Below are 20,719 nucleotides of genomic sequence, written 5' to 3' on the forward strand. Positions count from 1 at the left end.
TGCTCCCAATGCTGGAGCAACATAATTAAAACTTGTGTCAACTAGCCTAACATACATATCTAAGACTTGAATAAGTCATATTTACTGTGTCATTCTCTGCATGTCACGATAGACATACAGTATTGTAAAAGAATATGTGTAGAGATGATCATGTCCGACTTTTACATACAGCAGATCTTCACTATGATAACATGTGGTTGTATAAAAAAGATGAATATATCGCTTGGGGTGTCATTAGGAAAGGTGGCGTGACAGAATGATGGCACATACTGTGCAGTCCAGCCAAATATAGATACAGATCAATGGTACAAAAACTTCATCACTCATGCTTATCCACAGTTGCACATTAGTGATTGTTCCACCACACAGAAAAACAAGCACTGACACCCATCAACACAAGACTGTACAATATGGTGCAACTGATAAGACTGTGAGTATTGATCACCTCAAACAGAATGCTGGAACAATCTGCACAAAACATGGTATACGCTTAAGAGAAATTAAACCCTAATGTACTGTAAATAGATATGTACAACTGTATTGAAAATGTAGCAATTATTTCCATTTTCATACTTGTAATCAATACATATTATGTAGCATATACTGTATAAACATAACTTTGTTCACTTGTTTTTTCTAAAAGAATTAAGTACTTTATCTGCTGCAGCCAGTCCATGCATTACTTATAGTTCTACTAATAAATGGTGAGCCCTCGAAAGAAAGGCACAGTCCAACAGTTGTTTATTTAAATTTATGCAAGACTCCCTTTAAGCTGTGTTATTGTTTTATTTATGCATTTATTTTCTACATTCATTTTTATTTGTGTACAGATTTCAACAGCTCGTTGTCTTGACATTTTGAATACTTTGCTGCTATCTTGAACTACTGGTGTTGTTCATTCAACTACACGGTGTTACCATGACGAACATTATTAATATAGTGGTTATTGTTACATATTTGTTTTATTTCCGAAAGCCACGTGAAATGAAGTTTTGTACCTTGAAGAGTGAGCCCTTCTGTAATAGTATTAAGGCACTTGAATGTCTCTTGGTTGTTGTTGTTTTTATGATAGTTAGCACCAAGCTGTACAGTACAGTACACCCAGTGAAAAGAAGACCTATCTAAATGTTTGAGAGTCACTGCTTGGCCTTTCGTTTTTAGCTCCACCTGCTCGTGTTTGAGGGTCGAGGTTTTTCAAGCTTACTGAGTCCATTTTCAAACAAACACAGATCAGGGTGAAGGAAATGGGCAAGTGCAATGCATGCAGAGATTCCTTACACTGAAAATGTTCCAATGATACTGACTATTGTGCCCAATTTAATTTCAAATACCAAGTAATCACCTTACTATGATTCCTTTTCACAGACTGATATGGAACCCTAGGTATCATTTCCAACATAGTTTACAGAAGCTGTTGGTTTTGTGTGTCTTCTAAAACAGTGGCCATTATATGAGTGCCATACTATATTGATATGGTAAGATACGGTGTACCTTGGAAATCACTGTAGTGCTATATTTGCATTGATATTGTCATTAAAAATAAATTTTATATAATGAACTTTACACAACAAACAGGACTGTTGCATGTTTTCATGCCTCGTGTTGTTTTACAGTGGAGATGGTGGGGAAGTGGACATTATGTTCCCACTGCGCCTCTGCAGCAGCTGGTGCAGCACGCTCAGTGTCCATGTGAGGGCGCTACCTGCACTCTGCTACTGCTGCTGTGGCTCCATGTTAATATTACAGACACTGCTTCATTATGGCACACACGAACAATTGCATGCCGACTCAGTTATCCATCAGACTTTCACCAACCTGCATAGGTCGCATTTTAAATAGTTTTTTTTATTGTGGCAAAAACTTCAGTTAGTAACTACAGTTAACAGCCAGCAACTTTCAATCTGCAACCAGTGCTAAAATATCATATGCGGTAAATGAAGTCTCGGAATTTCCCAAATATGAGTTTTAGCAAATACACATTACAGTCTAACATGTTGAAACTTTATATATTTGGCTATATATAATTATCTACATATTATCTGAAGAGTCTGTTTTTCCTAAATTGTTACTATAAAACGGAAAGAAATGAGGCTCTCTGGCAGGCCTCTGTAATATCTATGACATGATCATAAACTGAATATGAAGCTAATTTAAACACAACAACGGGACCGACCATTTATCACAGAGGCGCACAGACACCTCAGAGTCCTTCAGGAACATCAGTCGCATGTTGGTTTTTCTTCAGGGACGTGACGATCCGGGCCTCACAGCCAATTAAAGCCTGCCCTCAGCCGGCACGCGGTTTGCTGCGCGCGGCGTCTGTCACGCGGCGAAGCGAGGGTGCGGTGCGGATGATTGGCCAGCCGGGAGGAGGGGGCGGGAAGCAGCGCTGCTGGGGGATGGAAGAGGAGGAGGAGGAGGCTGCACGCGAGGAAGGGGGGGGGGCTGGGAGGGAGGGGGAACGTAGAGAGGGAGGCGGAGGGAGCGCTTTACCGCAGTATCACTAGATTTCTGCACCACTCATCAAAACTCTGCGGCATGCAGACAAGAGCTGGGGGGGAGGGCAGTTAGGTCTGCGCTGAGTGTAGGGTCGCTGTCTCTTAGCCATTCTGCAGGTATTAGATAAGAGAGTGTCTTAACTTTAATCCCTATTTTCCTATTCATTTGTGCGTCCGAGTAGACTTGTTTAATTGCCTCTCTTCTTCCAGAGGAGGTACAGTAGGTCTCTCTCTCTCTCTCTCTCTCTCTCTCTCTCTCTCTCTCTCTCTCTCTCTCTCTCTCTGCTGTCTGGCTAATTGTTCCATCCCGGCGCGCATTGCATCAGGGCGCGTTTATTAGAGGCTCGGGGGTCCGAACTTGTATGACAAAATGGCAAAGGACGGAGAAAAAGGCGAGTGGAAGGAGTTTATATGGAACCCGAGGACGAGGGAGTTTCTGGGCCGGACGGCGAGCAGCTGGGGTGAGTAGCCGTCCAGCCACGGCAATGCAGCAAAGGCGGTCCCCGGGGCCCCGTAACAGGTCCCTGTCGTGGTCTCTGAAGCCTTTCCTAAAGGGTCGACGTGGGGCGCCGGGAGCATCCCTCAGAAACCAGTTTGTGTTGCTGTGATGATCAATTTTAACCTGATGCCAGCTGATTCTTTCCCCCCAGTGTTCAGGTGATGAGATGTGTGTGACGCTGAAATGCCAATGCGGCACCGCTCCTGTGGAAGCCGGCCGGAAAAAAAATCCTCCTGCCTATTTTTTTCTTAATCATTATTTATTTATTCATTCATGGCACCGCTCTCCCTGCGCAATGCGCTCAACATATGGGTGGAGGCATATGGTCTTATTGTACATCTGAATTAGCCAGATTACTGCAGCGTTGCTGAAACAGGTTCCTCTCTGTTGCGGGGCGCAGGTCCTCCGCTCCGCTGTGTGCAGGCAGTGAGGGAGCTGTAGAGAGCTGGGAGGTGAATTCTGCTGCAGAGAGGACTCCTCACAGGGAGAGGAGCTCCTCAAGTTGAGCAGGAATGGGTTTTTATGCCTGCAGATTTATCTAATGAGCGTTCAACATGATGTCATTGATTTTCAGCCCCCCTCCCTTGAGATTTTGAAGGAAGATCCAACTCTAGCCTCTGAGTGAGGGGTGTCATTCCATACGCTGCCCTCTTTTCTGCCACACAACCAGCCTGCAACTATTTCAAAGATTCATGAAATGATACGGCGCATATGGCTCTGTTCTAATGACATTGGAGCGTTTTAATCTGGGTAAAGCCGAGGGCCAAATGCTATTTGTATCACCTCCAGCCCGGCCCCTCCCAGTGAGTGAGGGATTTAATCCTAATCTAATGGCTTCATTGGCTGATAAGGAAGGTATCAATTCAGCACGTAGGATGCAGAGAAGTAAACCACTTTCCTGTACTTGGATTGATCTTTACTCCAGGATATGAGCTCAGTGGCAGCAGTGTTTGTGGTTGGAATAACACTGAAAGTGATTTTACTTGCAGTGGTATTCTGGGGATTTTATGCCTCATGAATGGACATTGTGCTGTTACTGCAGAGAAGGGAATAATTGACTGCATCTTCTTTTGCCCGAATCCCCCCGCAGTGTACGACTTAATCCAGCTCAGTGCGTCCCAGGTGCTTTAAGGTCTGGTGGCCTTTTTAAGCTGTGCTCTCTAAGGCTTGTTAATTAGGCTATTTCTGGAGTTTGTCACTACATGTAGGTCTGCTAAACTTGGCATTTCACCTTCGCACTTTCTCATTCTCCTAATGACGCACACACTGAATGCACTGTGCCTCTGCTTTTGCTGCCTCTCTCTACAGCCCATCCGTCCATTTTCCGTACCCACTTACCTCAGCATGCGCTGACACCCTAGTCAGGATCCCAGTCTCTTTGGAAAGCAAATTTGTTGTTCACACTTATAATTATGCAGAATAATGTATGTTCAGAGCATTAGATCAAAGGCTTCTTTGAGGATGAAACACTTCCCTGTGTGTTCTGCTTTGTGTAAAGAACTGTAATGATAAGGAAATAGCCTCGACAAAGTAGAACAGTCCTGCAATTTTGATGTTACATTGCCACCAGCTGACACCAGGCAAACATGGTCACACAGCTACCTCTATTTAGAATAGGACTAATTAAGTGTCCTGCACCTCCCACTTCCAAAAAACAACAAAAGGCTCTGACTGAAATGTAGGAAAAGAGCCTCAAAGGGCCTAAAAGGAAGCAAACCATGATGCTGGTCTTGCTGTAAGATTGCAGATCATATACAAGATAATAAGTGGTTTGATTAGAAGAACCACAGCTCACAGCAATTGATTTTTTTTCTCCTCTGGAACATTTCATTTTTAGTGTTGAGGTCTGTTTGATCACCAGTTTACAAAGCAATTGAGCAGCGTGTCCTCCTAATTAATTCTGAAAGAAAAGCGACACCTCCCGCCATTATGGCTGAAGAAAGAACAGGATGCCGGACCATCCCGCCCTGGCCTTTTCTTCTCTGCTTTCAACTGCCGTCCGCAAACAAAACGAAGGGTGAAAGAGAGATGCTTCACTGTCCATCATCGGCGTGAGCTGAGAGGGCAGACTGTAAACCTAACACCCTCTTTGTCGGGGGGGGGGGCACCCTGCCTGTACGCTCGACCCTGTGTGCACGTGAGCACTCCCCCGGGTGGTGTCATATTTGTGGTTAGCACAACACCCCCTCTGGATGACAGAGAAAAACGCTTAAACACTTTGTGTTGTCGCATCTTATGTCTGATGCCTCTCTCGCTGTAGTGCCTCCGGCTCGGTCCGGGGCCCAGCGAGCTGACTCTGTATATATTTAATGACTCAGCTTGGGTCTTTTCCACTTGACAGGCGGGATGCTCTCCGCCATCTCACTCAGCCATTCATTCACATCACCTCGGATTCCAATGATTCAAGGAAAAACACGCACGCACACACAGTCAAGCTCAAAATCTTTGAGAGACCCCTCTGTAATCGCCCCCCGTGGAGCAGCTTCCCCTTGACATTTTGCTGTGGATTCCCATAAGCCTGGCTGTGTGGGGAGGCAGATGCAGCCCCATCAGCGCCGCTGACAGAGTGAAAGAGCTCCATGCTGGGGGCCATCCAGCAGAGGCGCAGGGTCACGGCACTCAGTTGCTGGCCTCAGGTGTTGATTCAAACGAGGGATGTGTCATAGAAAATGCTATTTATATTTTCCTGCTCTCTATATAGACAGGAACGCCCGAGGTGGGAGCAAACAGCTGCTTCAAAAGCATTTGATGATTCCTGGTGTGTTGACTGACACTCTCACTCTCATCGAACATCTGTGCATTGAATGTAACACAACAGTGACGGAGTGGTGCATTTTTCTCATTTTAATGTTAATTAAAAACCACAAAATAAATAAGCAGCAAGTTTGGTTGCGATGAGTTTGTTCAAACACTCACTGGCTGCAGCTTCTCGAATGTCAAGGTTTATTGGTTTTCTGATTTATGCAAATTGAATATCTTTTGGGTTTGGACTGTTCATTGGACAGAGCATGCAATCAGAATGTATCACCTCGAGCTCTGGGAAATTGCGATGTTACTATTTTCAATTAAACCATTAAAGGTGTTGAGCGTTAATCCAAAAGAAAACATATATTAAGGAGAAAAATAACCATTAGTTGCACCTCTGCTTTCTGTCTAATGTAACATTATCACTGTGGTCTTCTTACACTGTTAATGAAGTAGGTCTACTCTATGATGGCCTGTAATCTCCTGACCCTGTGCCTCAGTCTCCAGGGGTCCTGGTTCTCCCTCCTCCTGTATCCCCCTCTGTCATCGTTCCTCCCCCTCTGAGGACAGGGCAACTCTCTAATGAAATGGTTCAGAGAGCGGCCATTCAGTCCTGTTGAATTCACGCTGTTTCAGGCTCGGAAACCAACCACAGTGCTGTCTGAGTCAGATGAGTGCAAGAATGTGAGAAAAGCAAACATAACCATTAACTGATAAAAAGTAACCATATTTTAGACCTTGTTGTGCAATTGATGGTATTTTAAGTATCTAAAGGAGGGTTGTTAATGTGTGAGTGAGACAAAGAGGCAGATGTTGCAGATGGAATGAGTTTAATGAGGATTAACTGGCCTCCTGTGAGCATGTTTGGTCAGAAAGTGATCACACAGACACAACACAGTTACAGCATTTTATCAAAAGTGATTCCATTATCAATTCAGATGTAAGATTATTCATGCTTAAAAACATGTTTGTGCATTACGGTAATTATAAAATGCACTTCACTTAGCTAAGGATGCAGATGTCAGTCTAATGTAGCCTTCATGCATAAATCAAAAGCCTTCTATTGTAGTGCACAGCCGCAGCTCAACTGCGCAGAAGTCTGGATACAGCAATCGTTGCAAAGGAAAAAGAGGGTGAAAATCCCATTGTTGTTTCCATACTGCACGATAAATCATTGAAGACGGGGTCTGCACGAGGCTCATGCATCTGTTAACATGTAAACACAGGCGAAATGACATTATGTTTAGACATGTTGTAGAGCTGAGAATCTCCCCACAACATCATGTTCGGTACTAATGCCATTTTCTACACAGCCACATCAATGTTTGATCCAATCGGATCATAAGGCCAGGGGTGTTGCTTGCACTGCTTCTTTGGCAAGAGTATGTGGAAATAACAAAATGCTTGTTTGTGTAATGCTTAGTTTAATTGTATCCTCAATGCATTTTTATCTCAATAAATTAAACTGAATTGAATTAAAGTGAATTGAAGACTTTGTTTCTAGGCTACAGATATGAATATTGACTATAATATAAGAGTGAGGGCATCATAGTTTAAAATGATATTATGTGTCAGGCAACATTTATAAGATCATGCAATTAGCTGTAAGATAAAGAATTGCTCCTTGAATTTAGCAGGGACACTAGTTAGCCTTGCTGTAGCTACCAACTAGCCACCAACTAGCCACAACTAGTCTTAGTTAGATCCTGCTTTAAAATATGAACACAGGGTGTGTGAGGTTTTTCAGTTTCATCTGCACACATCTGCTAAATGCATTCATGAATATGAAAATGCTCTTAAGGTCTATTAAACGGAATAGTTTCATCTGTAACCTCTGTGACAACACTTCATTTCTCATTGATGTTGCACAAAATTGATTCTCTTCCCTCTTTCGCCTGCAGGTCTTATTCTTCTCTTCTATGTAATTTTCTACATCTTCCTGGCCGGCTTGTTTGCACTCACCATGTACGTCATGCTGCAGACCCTGGACGACCACAAACCCACCTGGCAGGACAGGCTCTCCACACCAGGTGCAGTAACTAATGACACAAGCTGCCTGTACGCGGGTCACGCTCCGTGCCCGGCCTCTTGACCTCCCTGCTGTCTCTCTGTCACTCACAGGCATGGTGATTAGACCCAAAGCAGACGAGACCTTTGAGATTGTCTATAACACCCAGAACACCGAGAGCTGGGACATGTACGCTCAGGCCCTGGACAAGTTCCTGGCACGTAAGTCTGGCTCTCTGGTACAGTGACTAAAAAAGCTTACTGCTGCGGATTATCCAACCATCTAGAATGAATTGTTTTTACCTAATAAGAGATAATTCCTTTACAGTCAGCGGGTAGGAGATTGCCTTGCGCCAGGGTTTTAGTTGAGTCATAAGCCCTTACAAACAAACTAAACCCCCAACGCGCTCTCCCCTGCAGCCTACAACAACTCCGTGCAGGCCCAGAAAAACGACGAGTGCACCCCAGACCAGTATTTCCTGCAGGAGGACAGCGGCGACGTGAAGAACAACCCGAAGCGCTCCTGTCAGTTCAACCGCACCATTCTGGAGGAATGCTCCGGAATCGCTGACCGTTACTATGGATACCAGGAGGGCAAGCCATGCATCATCATCAAGCTGAATCGGGTATGAAAGAGAAAGAGGGAAGGGGATGGTGGGATGGTGTTGCTAGGAGACATGGAGTGACTGAGAAAATGAAACTGGTTGGGAATGAGGAAAAGATTATCCCAGCAAAAAAAAAAAAAAAAAAAAGCCAGTGTTTGGATTATCTGATTTATCGCTGATTTCTGGGATATTTTATATCAATTTTTAACCTGATTTGCCACTCCTGTGTTTGAGTAAGAGTGACATGGGAATGCTGCTGGAGATGTGTTGTCTTTTCTGCCTCACCAGGTGATTGGGATGCTGCCAGGAAAGAATGGACAGGCTCCGTTTGTCACCTGTGGTGCAAAGGTAATCCCTTTTTGTCTCCCATAATGAAAGGCTCAGCCTAACAATTTGGACTTCAGCCCATTCATAGCCATTGTGCCTCACCCTCATCTGCAATATGCCACCTATCGCTCGGCTCCTTTCCCTTTAATGTGTGTGCTCATATTGTTTCAACTATCAGATATCTATCGCATGCCACTCTGTCACTTACACCACCTGTCTTTGTTGCCCGCCTTTTTTTTTTTCTTCTTTCCACTGTGTTCCATTATTTTGCCCTGTCAGAGATACAAAGTTGGGAAAGATCAATGGGTAAGAACGGGAGAAGTGGGAATCTGTGTTTTTAGACTTTAGATTATGTTTAAACACGCAGAATCGTAGTGTAGATTGTAGTTATGTGTCTATTTACTGTTTGTGCGTCAAGATGAGGTGTTTTGCCTTAAATAGATCGCTGAAGTAGGGTGGGGGATGTTGGAAAATCAGATTTAGAGAATAGAAGGAGATTAATGAGGCTCACCTCCTCCACTCCTACTACACATATGAAGTGATTCTCTCAGGCTGTAACTGATGAAGCTGTTTCACCCCCTCAGAGAGAAGACTCTGACAAAATTGGAGAATTGGTGTACTTCCCTCCAAATGGCACTTTCAACCTTATGTATTACCCTTACTATGGCAAAAAAGCTCAGGTAAGGCTGCCCCTTAAATCCAAATGTGACTCAATTTGGTAAACATTGCTGTTAATAACTGAGCAGCTTGTGTAATGCATCTCCAGACAGTTTATCCGAGATGTACCTGGCAGAACACATTAGCTCCCGCGCTTAAAGGCGCCCCTTGATCTGTCTTCGCAGGTGAACTACTCTCAGCCTTTGGTTGCCGTCAAGTTCCTTAACATTACTGCCAATCAGGACGTCAACATCGAGTGCAAGATCAACGCCAACAACATTCCCATCGGAAGTGAAAGAGACAAGTTCGCCGGAAGAGTGTCTTTCAAGCTGAGGATCAACACTCATAACTAGGTTGACCTTTTCCTCTCCTCAAAACTACTGTCTTCATTCTCTGCAACATTGCACATACACAGAAACAAATCTCAGTATTCACACCCTTTGTAGGATTTGTTTACAACCCCTCAGATTTCGGGGGGAAATTGTTTGTCTAGTCGTGTGATGAGATGGGGCAAGAATAAAAGGGTGGCAATCCTGTCATTATTTCTGTCTGTGGGCTTTGGGACAAATTCTTTTCTGTAAATTAGTTTGAGGTGACGTCTATTTATACTGCATGACAAACTAGGGGATGTAAAGGATGTGAACATGTGTTTTCAAAGTTTGCAAGGATCAGCAACATTACCACGTTATTGCTGCTCCCCTCCTGCTGCCTCCTTATAGAGAATCCCTCTATATATGAATATACACATGTTACAATACAAAAGGTGTATATCTACAGTATTTATACGGCATCATAACCTTATATCAGTACGTCTATTTTGTTGCACTTAAAAGAATAATCCAACAGACTCGCATATATCTTGATGGATGGATGCAGAGATGAAGCCATTTTGCATGTGTGTATTGTCTTTAGTGTGCTATGAGGGCAGGAGGCCCCCGTGTCCCACCTCTCTGCTAAGTGTGAAACAAGGTTATGTTAAGCCACTGACCACCAGGAGGGACCACTCTGTAATCTACTACACCTCACGCACTGCTAGTGTGTGTGTGCTTCGGTAACAACGTACAGCAAGATAGGCATCTCCAGCAGCAGAGGTCAAAACCGTTAAGAGTGTGTGTGTGTGTGTGTGTGTGTGTGTGTGTGTGTTTGTGTGTGTGTGTGTGTGTGTGTGTGTGTGTTCCATTCACAGCTCCCATTTCATACTGTAGGTCGGGAAGTTGCATGCAATGTGCAATATTCATTAAGTGACGTACATCATGAATGCTTGAGTCCATTCTTCAGATGAGAGGACTTTACATTAACTGACAGTTGTTTGGGATCATTTGATATTCACGCTGGCTGTTTGACCTGAGAGCAGCTCAGAAAATGATTCAGACTTGGGATGCCAAACGCCAAACACCAGGCGACAATACATCAGTCATGTTTCAGACATCACAACGTGAGCTCCCGGTCTGTCAGCGGCTGAGCAGAATTTCAGCTTCCAGGCTCCCAAACAACAGTCTGGATATGAAATGATAACAGCAAAATGATCCTCCTGCTGCGCAACAGCGTTACACTGTGTCTATCATGTCCTTCCTCAAGTTAAAGCCAGTTTCTTGTGTCTCAATTTGTAACTTATTTAAACATAAATATTTAGAGGGGTTTTTTTTGCGTGTGTTGCATCTATCTCATGTGTCAGAAATAGATGCTGTTGTCATATTTTGTATTTATTTGCACTGGAAGTGTGCTTTTTTTGTGAACCTAAGTTGAATTAATTACTGTTCATTTTGGGGGGGAAAAGGATGTAGAAAGTTTGTGTTTGTTCCCTTTATTGCATTCATACCCATTCTCATGCTCTAAAACACTCATCCGGGACATCAAAATGTATGGTTAACATATAATTTTAAAGGTTACTAGAGTCTTGAATATATCTGAGTTGTTAGTGCATCAGAGTTTTGTTTTAGAGGCCTGTAGGAAATGATCAAAACTGGACGTCTGCTTCCTCGGCCACATAGAAAATGACATTTTTTTCATTTAATTAGTTTGTTGTTGTTGTTGTTGTCGTATTCTCCCCTGAATCAGACTGAAGGCAAAGTCGTCACAGTAACTTGACAACCAGTTTTAACTACCGCTTGCATTGTGCAGCACAGACGCTCGACACTGTCAGGAGCACCTGCAGATATTGGCTGGAGAAAACACGCAGAGTCACACTTGTAAAACCAGACACATTAGCTACAGAATTGTACCAAAGTGACTGCGATCCTGCCGTGTCATCACAGCAAATGTGGAACACGAGCATCTGTTTGCTCACATTTAAGGTCTGGCTCGATTCCGCCACTCAATGTCTCTCACGGCAATGTGTTTCTCAGTGTGCTCGCAAATGTCTCACGCTGGTCTTAATTGGACCCCATTATCCGATCCAGACGTGACAAAGACAGAAAGACAATTAGACCTAATGTGATTATCTGATCTATAAACGAGGGATTATTCATAATGAAGGATGTGCTCCAGCAGTCATTTGAGGCTTCTTTTTTGCTTTTTTGCTTTTTGACCGTCCACTAACCAGTTCACATGCATTTCTCCTCTGGCATTTCTGCAACAGTTACTTAATTTCACTGTAATCTCTTAATCTGGTCAACTAATCCAGAGCAGGCATGCTGAACTTCTTTACCCTACTTTGTCGCTCCTCCTCCTTGTGTCAAACGCCTGATTCACTGTCAGCGTGCTAAAAATGGAAAAGCAACCTTCATTCATTTCTCAGTTTTCCCCTCAATGCATTCAATCCTGTTTCTCCCAATCATTACTGTATCAATCAAAGCCCTTCTAAATCACAACATAGCTGAACAGAATGTGTTGCCTCATCCTTTAATTGGTCATTCTGGTTTTATCCATGTGCATGTGAAGATTAGTTCTTCAACCAAAGAGCTCCATGGCAGTTTCGGTTTTGTTTCTTTGTGCAGCACTGACACATCCTCAGCAGCAGAGTAAGGATCTCATGCTAATCACCCTGTGTTATTAAAAGGCCTACTCTTATATAATGATAATACGCACAAAAGGAACATGTGTCACTACAACATAACAGTGCCTCCTGGTGGACAGACAGTGTTGCTCCCCCAGTGTCACAGAATGTTTCTCCTATTATCTCCATTTATCTGGGTTCTTTCTTTCTTTTTTTTTTGGTTTGTTTTTCTTTCTGTGATAATTTGGAGATGTCCTCAAAAAGCAATATATTGATTTCTTCCGTGGCTGTATGATGTATTTATTGGAAAGGCTGTAACAAAATCTGTGCAAGGTGTGTCATCAAGAGCAAGGAAGAAGATGGAAAGAGCGTACAGATAATTGCATTCAGGCAAATTTGCCAGTGTGCAACACCATAATGGAAGAGTATGAAAAGTAGTGTTTTGTTTATAAAAGAGTATTTTTATTGCTATTTTGTTGTAAAGAGTAGAGAATGTATAAGCTTGGATTGTATCATGTCGTGGGAGCAATCTGGCAGGTTTTCAACATTTAACTCAACAAATGGCGAAATGTTAACAGCTTGGTCGGAGAAGTTTTTGGTTTTTTTATGTAGAAACTTTTTTTTTTGTTATTGTTTGAGTCCTTTCTACTTTCTTAAATTGAGCTCGTAAAGCTTGCAGCGGAAGTTCTCTGAACACTGGGCTCTGCTGTGTCTGAACCAAGTCATTCAAAGTAAGTCGGGAGTGTGGTGACTTCATCTGAATGAGCAGCTTTCAGAGAACTTTCAAGCTCAAAACGTTCAGAAACTTTGCAGAACTAAACTACAACAGAGGGAGAGTCAGCTTTCAACTGAGGAATCATTACCCCCACCGAGCCCCCTCCTCTTTAATCCTACTATTGCCTAAGACCATGGTGAAAGGATAGGTCAAGAAAGAAATTCATGAAATCTGTTGAGATACTCTCGCCCAAAGGGATGATAATTCTATTCTGGATGATCTTTATTTTATGCTCTTACTGTATGTATATTTTTGCTCATGTTTACTGCAAACCAAGATAGAGAAATAAATAAATGTCATTGAAGGGAACTCAGACTCACACTTCTTTTCATTTATTTGTTTGGTCATCACAGGATGAGAGAAGGGATTTATTACTCATGACCATAATGCCAGTGTGGATCCTTTCATCACGGCTTATTATGAATTTAGTCAAATGTGCTATGGCCTTTGTGGGGGACAGAAAAAGAAGACAGCCAGCGTCAAAAGTAGCATCGGCTGGATATAATCTAATGTAATCTCATTGTCCGTAATCCTCACAGCCTCCAGCGCCAGTGTTAACCTGTGCACATATAACGGTACATAGCAATGATGGCATGTGGCATAATAGTCTTCTGTTCTTATGAGCCACTGAGAATCTCTGCACTTTAATTTTATAAGGGTATCAAGAGAAAGTAGATACATAGTGGAAATATCACCCCCACATGTCACCCTCCTAAGCACATCACAATTCAAAGGTCGCAGATTAAAGTCCTGGCACAATAAGAACAATACAACAGTTGTGCAATAATCAGAAATATTGATCGGCCCAAGTCCTTTGGGAGTTGTTTTAATTCAGTCTGCCGCCAACAGCTTGACAAGATTACATCTGAAGTGTGCTTCCGTTTGCTGACCTTCAACCAGCTCCTGTCTCCTGCTCACCCTGTGGCTCCAGGCTCTGTCCCTAGCTCTCCTTTCTGTGCTGTCTCCTCCTCAGAAAGAGAGCGCACAGGGCAGGACAAGGGAGGAAGCCAGGATTACATAGCATTAGAGGTATTTGTGGGTTTAAAATAGTCTGATCAAGAGTAGCGCCGGCGTCTGATGCTATTCTCTCTGTTCTCTCATTCTATATATTGTAATCCAGTATTAACTGCATCCCTTTGATACACCTCAGATCAGGACTTTTTCTAATATTTAAAACATAACATCTTAAAGTTTCTTACAGACAGAGAGATGTTATGAGGGAAAAAGCCTTTACCTTTGACTTCCAAAGCCTGTTCATTTCCACTAAGTGTGTCCAGGTAAGAGTGTCCCACAGAGCACCTGTCATCCACCATGATGCTAGGAAAGTGAAGATTAGTTTGTAGCAGGAAACTGGGACCTCTGCTCGCTGATGGATAACATTACACAACAGTTCAGTGGCATTTAAATGTCAAAGCTCTCACATTACTGGAACAGAATACGTCAGAAAAAAACACAACCACATTCTCTCTGCTTTTTGTTTTTTAGAGATATTTAATCAATTTGAACATGATACAAAATCTTACAGTGTAAAACTGAGAAATAATACTCCCCACTCACACCACAGTTATTCTGAAGCACCATATTGTCTTTTGTTCAGCACATATTGATTTTTTTGTGAGATGAGTCTTCAGTCAGGATAGATTGGTCCCAGATTTTAAGGCTACAAGGCATTTCGACCCAGGCAGTTTTGAGGTAGCATACTAAATCACTGAGAATTAACTACAATTAAAACAGCAGTCATTTGTAATGGAATTTTGAATGTAAAAAACATATATATATAAATATATATATATGTGTGTGTGTGTGTGTGTGATTGATATATATAATATATATCAATCACATATGAGTGGGCCACAAAAACATGCACATCACAAGTTTCACTAATGATGCTTTTACTGCAGGCTTGTTGTAATGGATGTGTGGTGCTCATGTTATTGTGTCCACCTGCTTAAATAATTCACAGTCTGTGTTTAGCCAGCCTGAATGCATTATCGGCTGTCCTGTAAATGTGACAACAAGTTGACACATGATCTCATGAGATGTGACGAGGAATGTCTGCAGACTGAAAGCAAACTGACTTTCAGTATGAGCTGATTGTTGACACAGAGCTTTGGTTGGGAGGAAAAATATGGCACCGGTGAATTTTAGCAGAAAAAAACTCGTCCAGTCATGTTTCCTCGAGAAGTTTACACCTCGTTTGTGGCTAGACATTTATGTGCGGTGCCATGTATATCATGAGGACAGTGCAAAACATGTTAGAGGCTGTATGTCCGGTCTCATAGTCCCCTTTTCTATGGCAAATCCAGCATGCCATTCTCCTCCAGAGCTTTCTGCGTCCTGTCATAAACCTCTCCAATAGCCTGAACCACTTTGTTCAGCACTCGGCTCAGATCCTCCTGGTCCTGCACGCACACCAGCCTGAAGAAGAAGGCCCTCTCTGGCATGGCAATGAAGGCCAGCTCTGCGGCCCTGCGGACGAACCAGGTGTGGTGGTTGGCGAGGGTGCTCTGGTAGGCCTCACGACACAGCTCCGAGGGGCTCCTGAGCCGGCCGGCCACTGGCGTCTCAGCCAGCTTCTCCAGGAAGAGCTTCAGCCAGAGCAGAGCGCGATGCAGACGCAGGAGAGTCCGGCATCCAGAATCCGTGTGGTGCTGGAAGTTCACCACTCCTTGGTCCAGCTCCGCCCAGATCATGGAGCGCACAGAGTGGTAGGCACCAGTGTGTTGTGAGGACTCCACATTATTCTCAGTCCCGGCCTCTGTGCTCACAGTGTTTACTGAGTGGACATCTGAGTCCAGCTCCGCTTCAGGGTTCTTTTCTGCCTGCAGGGCCAGTTGGCGGATTACAGAGGTCTTGCTTTCTATCTCTTTGGATATCAGTCCCACCATCGGGCCCAGAGCTTCCATAAACCTGGAGGAGTAACACAGAATAGGATGAATCACCTTACAGAGTCCAGATCGGCCATAAACCTTATAACTTTATACTTTCTAATGGCTGTAAATTCATCACTATCACTGCCCTCCCACTTTATCTGATGATCCCACCTCACAAGCTCGTCCCAGCTGGACAGATACGGCTGCAGCAGCACGTCCGAGGCGTAGGCCGTTGCAGCGTGCAGGTGGGTGACCAGTCGTGACACCTGGAAAGTCTGACCAGGGCACCCCTCCAGGACCTGCGGGACCTGGGCCCCATCGACCCCACTGCTGTTGTGCAGCTGGTGAGGCTGACAGTGGGGGGATGGGAGGTGTGTGAGTGCGTGGGGCGATTGACAGGGGACAAAGAAAGAGAGAACGCGGAAGTGATTCACCACATTCAAATCGGCCATCTGCTTCACAAAATCAGCCTCATGGAGGCAATGGAGTAAGTGGATGAGCTGCTTTGTAGTTTCCATGTGCTCTCACCTTATTCTGCTGGTTATAACCTTTTAAACAAGCGTCCCAGTGGTAATCCAAACCTCCCTCTGCAATCAGACATTGTAAAGGGAAACAGGAGAGCAGTTAGTTTCTTTTTGCAGAGGCTTTCCCACTAAAACAAGAGATTTTTTTTCTGATAATAGTGCATCTCTGTTTCAAACACAAGGACATTCTGAGCTGTATAGGTGCTCTGAACACATCACGATATGTTCAGTGCACCTATACTTACATTTAAAAATGCAGTATGGGACAGTGGGTCACATTAAAGCTGATATTACACATTTTTGTGCCACTTGGGGGCAGCAGAAACCTTTAGCTGTGAACCAACATTGATATATAAAAACCTTTTCAGTTGATAAGACGAAGCTAATGTACACATCCAGCAAAAGTCTTTGGACTCTCTATCCATCCAAAGAATATAAATCCATTTTTCACTCTTTTAAGTTTTAACTCCTGAGGGAAATATGTCTGTTCAGCTGCTAAATGCTCCGGCGTGTTAACCAGCTAGTTGCTAACTGTGTCTGTCGGCTTTTTGGTGCTGAGCAGGTGAGTGGGTAGTAAGTGAGGGGGTTTTAGAGATCAGTCCTGTTGTGACTGAAAACAACACTACAACAACGATACGAGGGAATCAAAGCAGCTGAATTGTGGGTCAAACAGCTAAATGATGAGCTTAAGCTCATTACAAGCTTCTAGGTAGGTTCAACTGCTTTTACAACGTCATTTGATATTTTGATCGAAAATATTGTCTATAGATAATAATAAGATTAGATAACAGATCTTAAATTTGGACGAGTATGTCTTCTTTTATAACGGCTCTTTCCTCATGAATTTGTATAATGCTGTTGCTGAAACTGATTATGACTCAATTTGTGTTACATTCTTGATTACTTCCATGAGGTTTCAGGTCGTTCTCTACAGCATATAGCACAGAGACACACATTCTTCGGTCAGCAAATAACATTCTTTCGACAGCAGATTGTGATGTCGAGTTTTAATCCTTTACCGGCTCATTCCAGCCTGCGACAAAGCGAACCCTGTGATTTCAACTGATGGAGGCGTCCTCGCACGCATCATGTCTGCAAGCTGCCGGAATCACTTTTGTGCCTTATTGAATTTTCTAACCACATTCCTCCGTTGGGCCACAAGATCCATACGCACACCATTATCATACGAAGCTGCAGTTATGAACATTTCCTAGCGTGCTTTGTCGAGTTCAACTGTGGTGCATGTCTGAGTGAGGTCAGCTTACTGAAGTCAAACTATTCATCTTGTTTTGGACTTCCCGGAATTCCCTCAGAGGCCCCTCCAGTTTTCCAGACCACACATTAGGGACCTCCTTACAAGCAAAAGCCACAAACGCAGCCAGTTATGTCCCTCACAAATCTGATGTGTGACTGCAGCAACTACTCACAAAGTCACTGTCAGGTAGCCTCACTGAGCGACCAAATCCCCGCAGTTCATACTGAACACAGAGCCTGTCTAACCGCTGTCAGGTATGTACTTCTAACTTAACAGTGGTCTACTGCAGATGCTGCCAAAAATGTCAAGAGGGACAGTGCGTTGTGTACATTTATCCTATTTTCTTTTTCCATATAAGAGGGATGTGAAGTCTTGCCACAACATGCTGAGATTTAAATGTAAGTTTCCTAACTGAGCTCCTGCTGTATGTGGAGGCAGAGATGGTTCCAAACCTTTCAGCTCAGGTTGCACTCTGACTCACATCTCTAAAATCTTTAATCCAAGCTGGAGAAAAAGATCACATGGTCACAGTTGAACAGTGTTACACTGCTTTCCAGTTCCAGTGAAATGTTTGGGCTTTAGGATTGAAATGGGAAGGAACCATTAAAGCTATTTTCTTACAGTAAAGGGAACAATTGTATTGCATTTTATATTGTCAGGATATCATTTTAAGATGAAGAAAGATACGGTTAAATATTTTGGGAGACTCACTTAAATAGACGCAGATTCCTTTAATCTGGAAAATAACATCATGTGTAAAAAAAATCTAACTATATTTAAGACAACCGTTGATCTGAGGTGACTGAAAATAGCTCAAATTAAAAATAAGAGTCATTTTGTGATCTCACAGACAACATGTCATAGCACACATACAAATATCCGGATAATGTTGTTGAAGTAGTTTTTGAGTAAGAAGAGTGAGGATAATGTGGTGTGACCACCATGCTTGATTCTGCAGCCACCACACCATGTGACACATTCCTGATCTGAAACATGCGCTTTTCAAACAAGGGAGGGATTGTATAGATTAATAGTACAACACAGAAACCACACGCACACACACACACACACACACACACACACACACGCACACACACACACATAGAAATACTCACGGAGCCACAGGGAGCCCAGGAACAGCAGCAGGACTACGATAGCTACAGCAGCCTTGCTCTTAACACCCATTCTGAATTCCAGCTTTGGGTCTGCTAGTCTCTCTCTGCTCCTTCTCTTTGTGCCTATATTTTAATTCCTCTATGTCTCACATGAGTCCTTGTCTCCTTGCACTGGCTGTCACTACAACTCCCTACCAGACCCCTGCCTCTGACCGCCCCCTGTCCTCTAAAATCTCTCATACTTTCCCCCAAAACCCTGAATAAAAAAGTTCTCTCAACCATTACACCTCAAAGACCCTCTATCAATGTTTAACTCAGTTTTTCTAACCTGTCACGCTGTTACAACTCAGCTTGTTGTGGCCCTTTCTTTTTTTGTCTTTCCTTGACTTCCCTTGATTCACGTATCTCCTCTGTCCCGCCTTTGTTTCTGACTGATTTGGAAGCTGCCTGTCTATGGCTGGGTTGCTCAATCTGAGGGTCCAGAGATCAGCTGAGTGCAGCCACTGGCTGATAAAGCAGAGGCGACGTAGCTTGTCCGCCAGTAACCCCCTTCCTCCCGGTTCATCTTCTAGATATGCGCTATATTCCTGGCCAGTCCGAGTAAACACTTGCTCCCTCTCTTCTCACCGCCACCCACCCTCCTCCCACCAGCGCCCACCTACCCTCCTCCCACCTTCTTCCTCTCTCTCTCTCCCTCTCTCTCTCTCTCTCTCTCTCATTCACACACACCATTAAGAGCACCACTACAACCACCACACATTACAGCAGTGCTGACGCACATTTTCTGAAGACATGAGAGTATAATGTGAAATATAGAAATCTCTGAATGTCTCCCTTTATATGTAGTGCTTTGTTAAAGTCAGAACAACCTTGAGTAAACCTCCGTATTGATTTATTTGTGGGACAACACAATCACCTTTTGGTGGCTGAACAGAGATACCAAATCTGTGTTTGTCAATGAATGACAAAGTCTAACCGAGCTTATCCTAGCTGAGACTGCACAAAGATGCCCATGCGTGCTAATCTTATTCTAGATATGACAAAGAGTTCAATAGATCAGAGTGGGAGCAAACAAAGGAAGTCTCTGTTAGACAAAAAAATATATCCATAATTTCCTCTCTCGTGTCACCATATCTTCTACAAACGTTGATTCATATTCCATAACTAATAGGCTGTCAATTTGGACCCCTAAATGCTAATTATTTCATGAATGAATTGGATTATTGCAGCCTATAGTCTGAGATGTGTCAGTAAAACAGGAGGACTGATGCAGCACAGGCCGTTCCTGTAATTATCACTATCCGGGAAAACACAGTGTTTGGTTCCTGTCAATGGGTTTGCTGCTGCTGCTTCTGCTGCTTCTGTGAGGGGAAGTGAGCAGACATTGAACTCCACACACAAGCCAAACCACATGTGTGCTCGTGAAGAGGGACTTAACAATGGTATTTTGTAGCGGAGGAGCGGGAAAATAGTGAAAGCAGGAGCATTAATGACTTGTCTGGGAGGGGCCAGTCATGGGGCTTTATACACTGTGCAGCCAATGGATGATCCCATCTGGAATAGGCAGCGACTGAAAAAGGGAAGACTGAATCCATCTGAAAACATGTGACCCTTTCAGAAGAGTTGAACTGACTGATTCCACACAGCTGGTACTCTCTAACTCAATGTTCTAATCAACGACATACCTTGTAAAATAGGTATAGTTCTTAGAAATGTATGTGTGTCTGTGGTAAAACCAAAAAAAAAAAAAAAAGAAAGAAAAGAAAAGCAGCTGAATCTTGTCATGCACAAGTACACAGTGCTAGCAGACTAAAACACATGGTAACAATTCACACTGCATGAGTATGTTTATGTATGGAAGTTCAGCAGAGCGGGAAAGAGGTACTCTGTCACTGTCAAATACC

The 20,719-nt window shown here is 43.4% G+C and overlaps 2 protein-coding genes across 3 annotated transcripts; one reads left to right on the plus strand and one right to left on the minus strand.

Moving 5' to 3' along the window:
* Positions 1–2,861: 2,861 nt before the first annotated feature.
* On the plus strand, positions 2,862–13,353 carry atp1b2b (ATPase Na+/K+ transporting subunit beta 2b). 2 transcript variants are annotated; one of them, XM_041952063.1, is made up of 8 exons: positions 2,862–2,959; positions 7,644–7,772; positions 7,864–7,971; positions 8,170–8,375; positions 8,643–8,702; positions 8,961–8,987; positions 9,266–9,361; positions 9,524–13,353. In XM_041952063.1, exons 1-8 carry the CDS (start codon positions 2,869–2,871, stop codon positions 9,689–9,691), a joined length of 885 nt encoding a protein of 294 aa, XP_041807997.1. In that variant the 5' UTR covers positions 2,862–2,868; the 3' UTR covers positions 9,692–13,353. The 2 variants fall into 2 exon arrangements, with proteins under 2 accessions (XP_041807997.1, XP_041807998.1); XM_041952064.1 differs by lacking the exon at positions 8,961–8,987.
* A 1,986-nt stretch (positions 13,354–15,339) lies between these two features.
* gltpd2b (glycolipid transfer protein domain containing 2b) lies at positions 15,340–18,885 on the minus strand. Its single transcript, XM_041953013.1, has 4 exons — positions 18,816–18,885; positions 16,450–16,508; positions 16,093–16,271; positions 15,340–15,958 (listed from the first exon to the last, which is right to left on the minus strand). Exons 1-4 carry the CDS (start codon positions 18,883–18,885, stop codon positions 15,340–15,342), a joined length of 927 nt encoding a protein of 308 aa, XP_041808947.1.
* Positions 18,886–20,719: the final 1,834 nt, after the last annotated feature.

Source organism: Chelmon rostratus, chromosome 14 (genome assembly GCF_017976325.1).
Source record: "Chelmon rostratus isolate fCheRos1 chromosome 14, fCheRos1.pri, whole genome shotgun sequence".
NCBI lineage: Eukaryota > Metazoa > Chordata > Actinopteri > Chaetodontiformes > Chaetodontidae > Chelmon > Chelmon rostratus.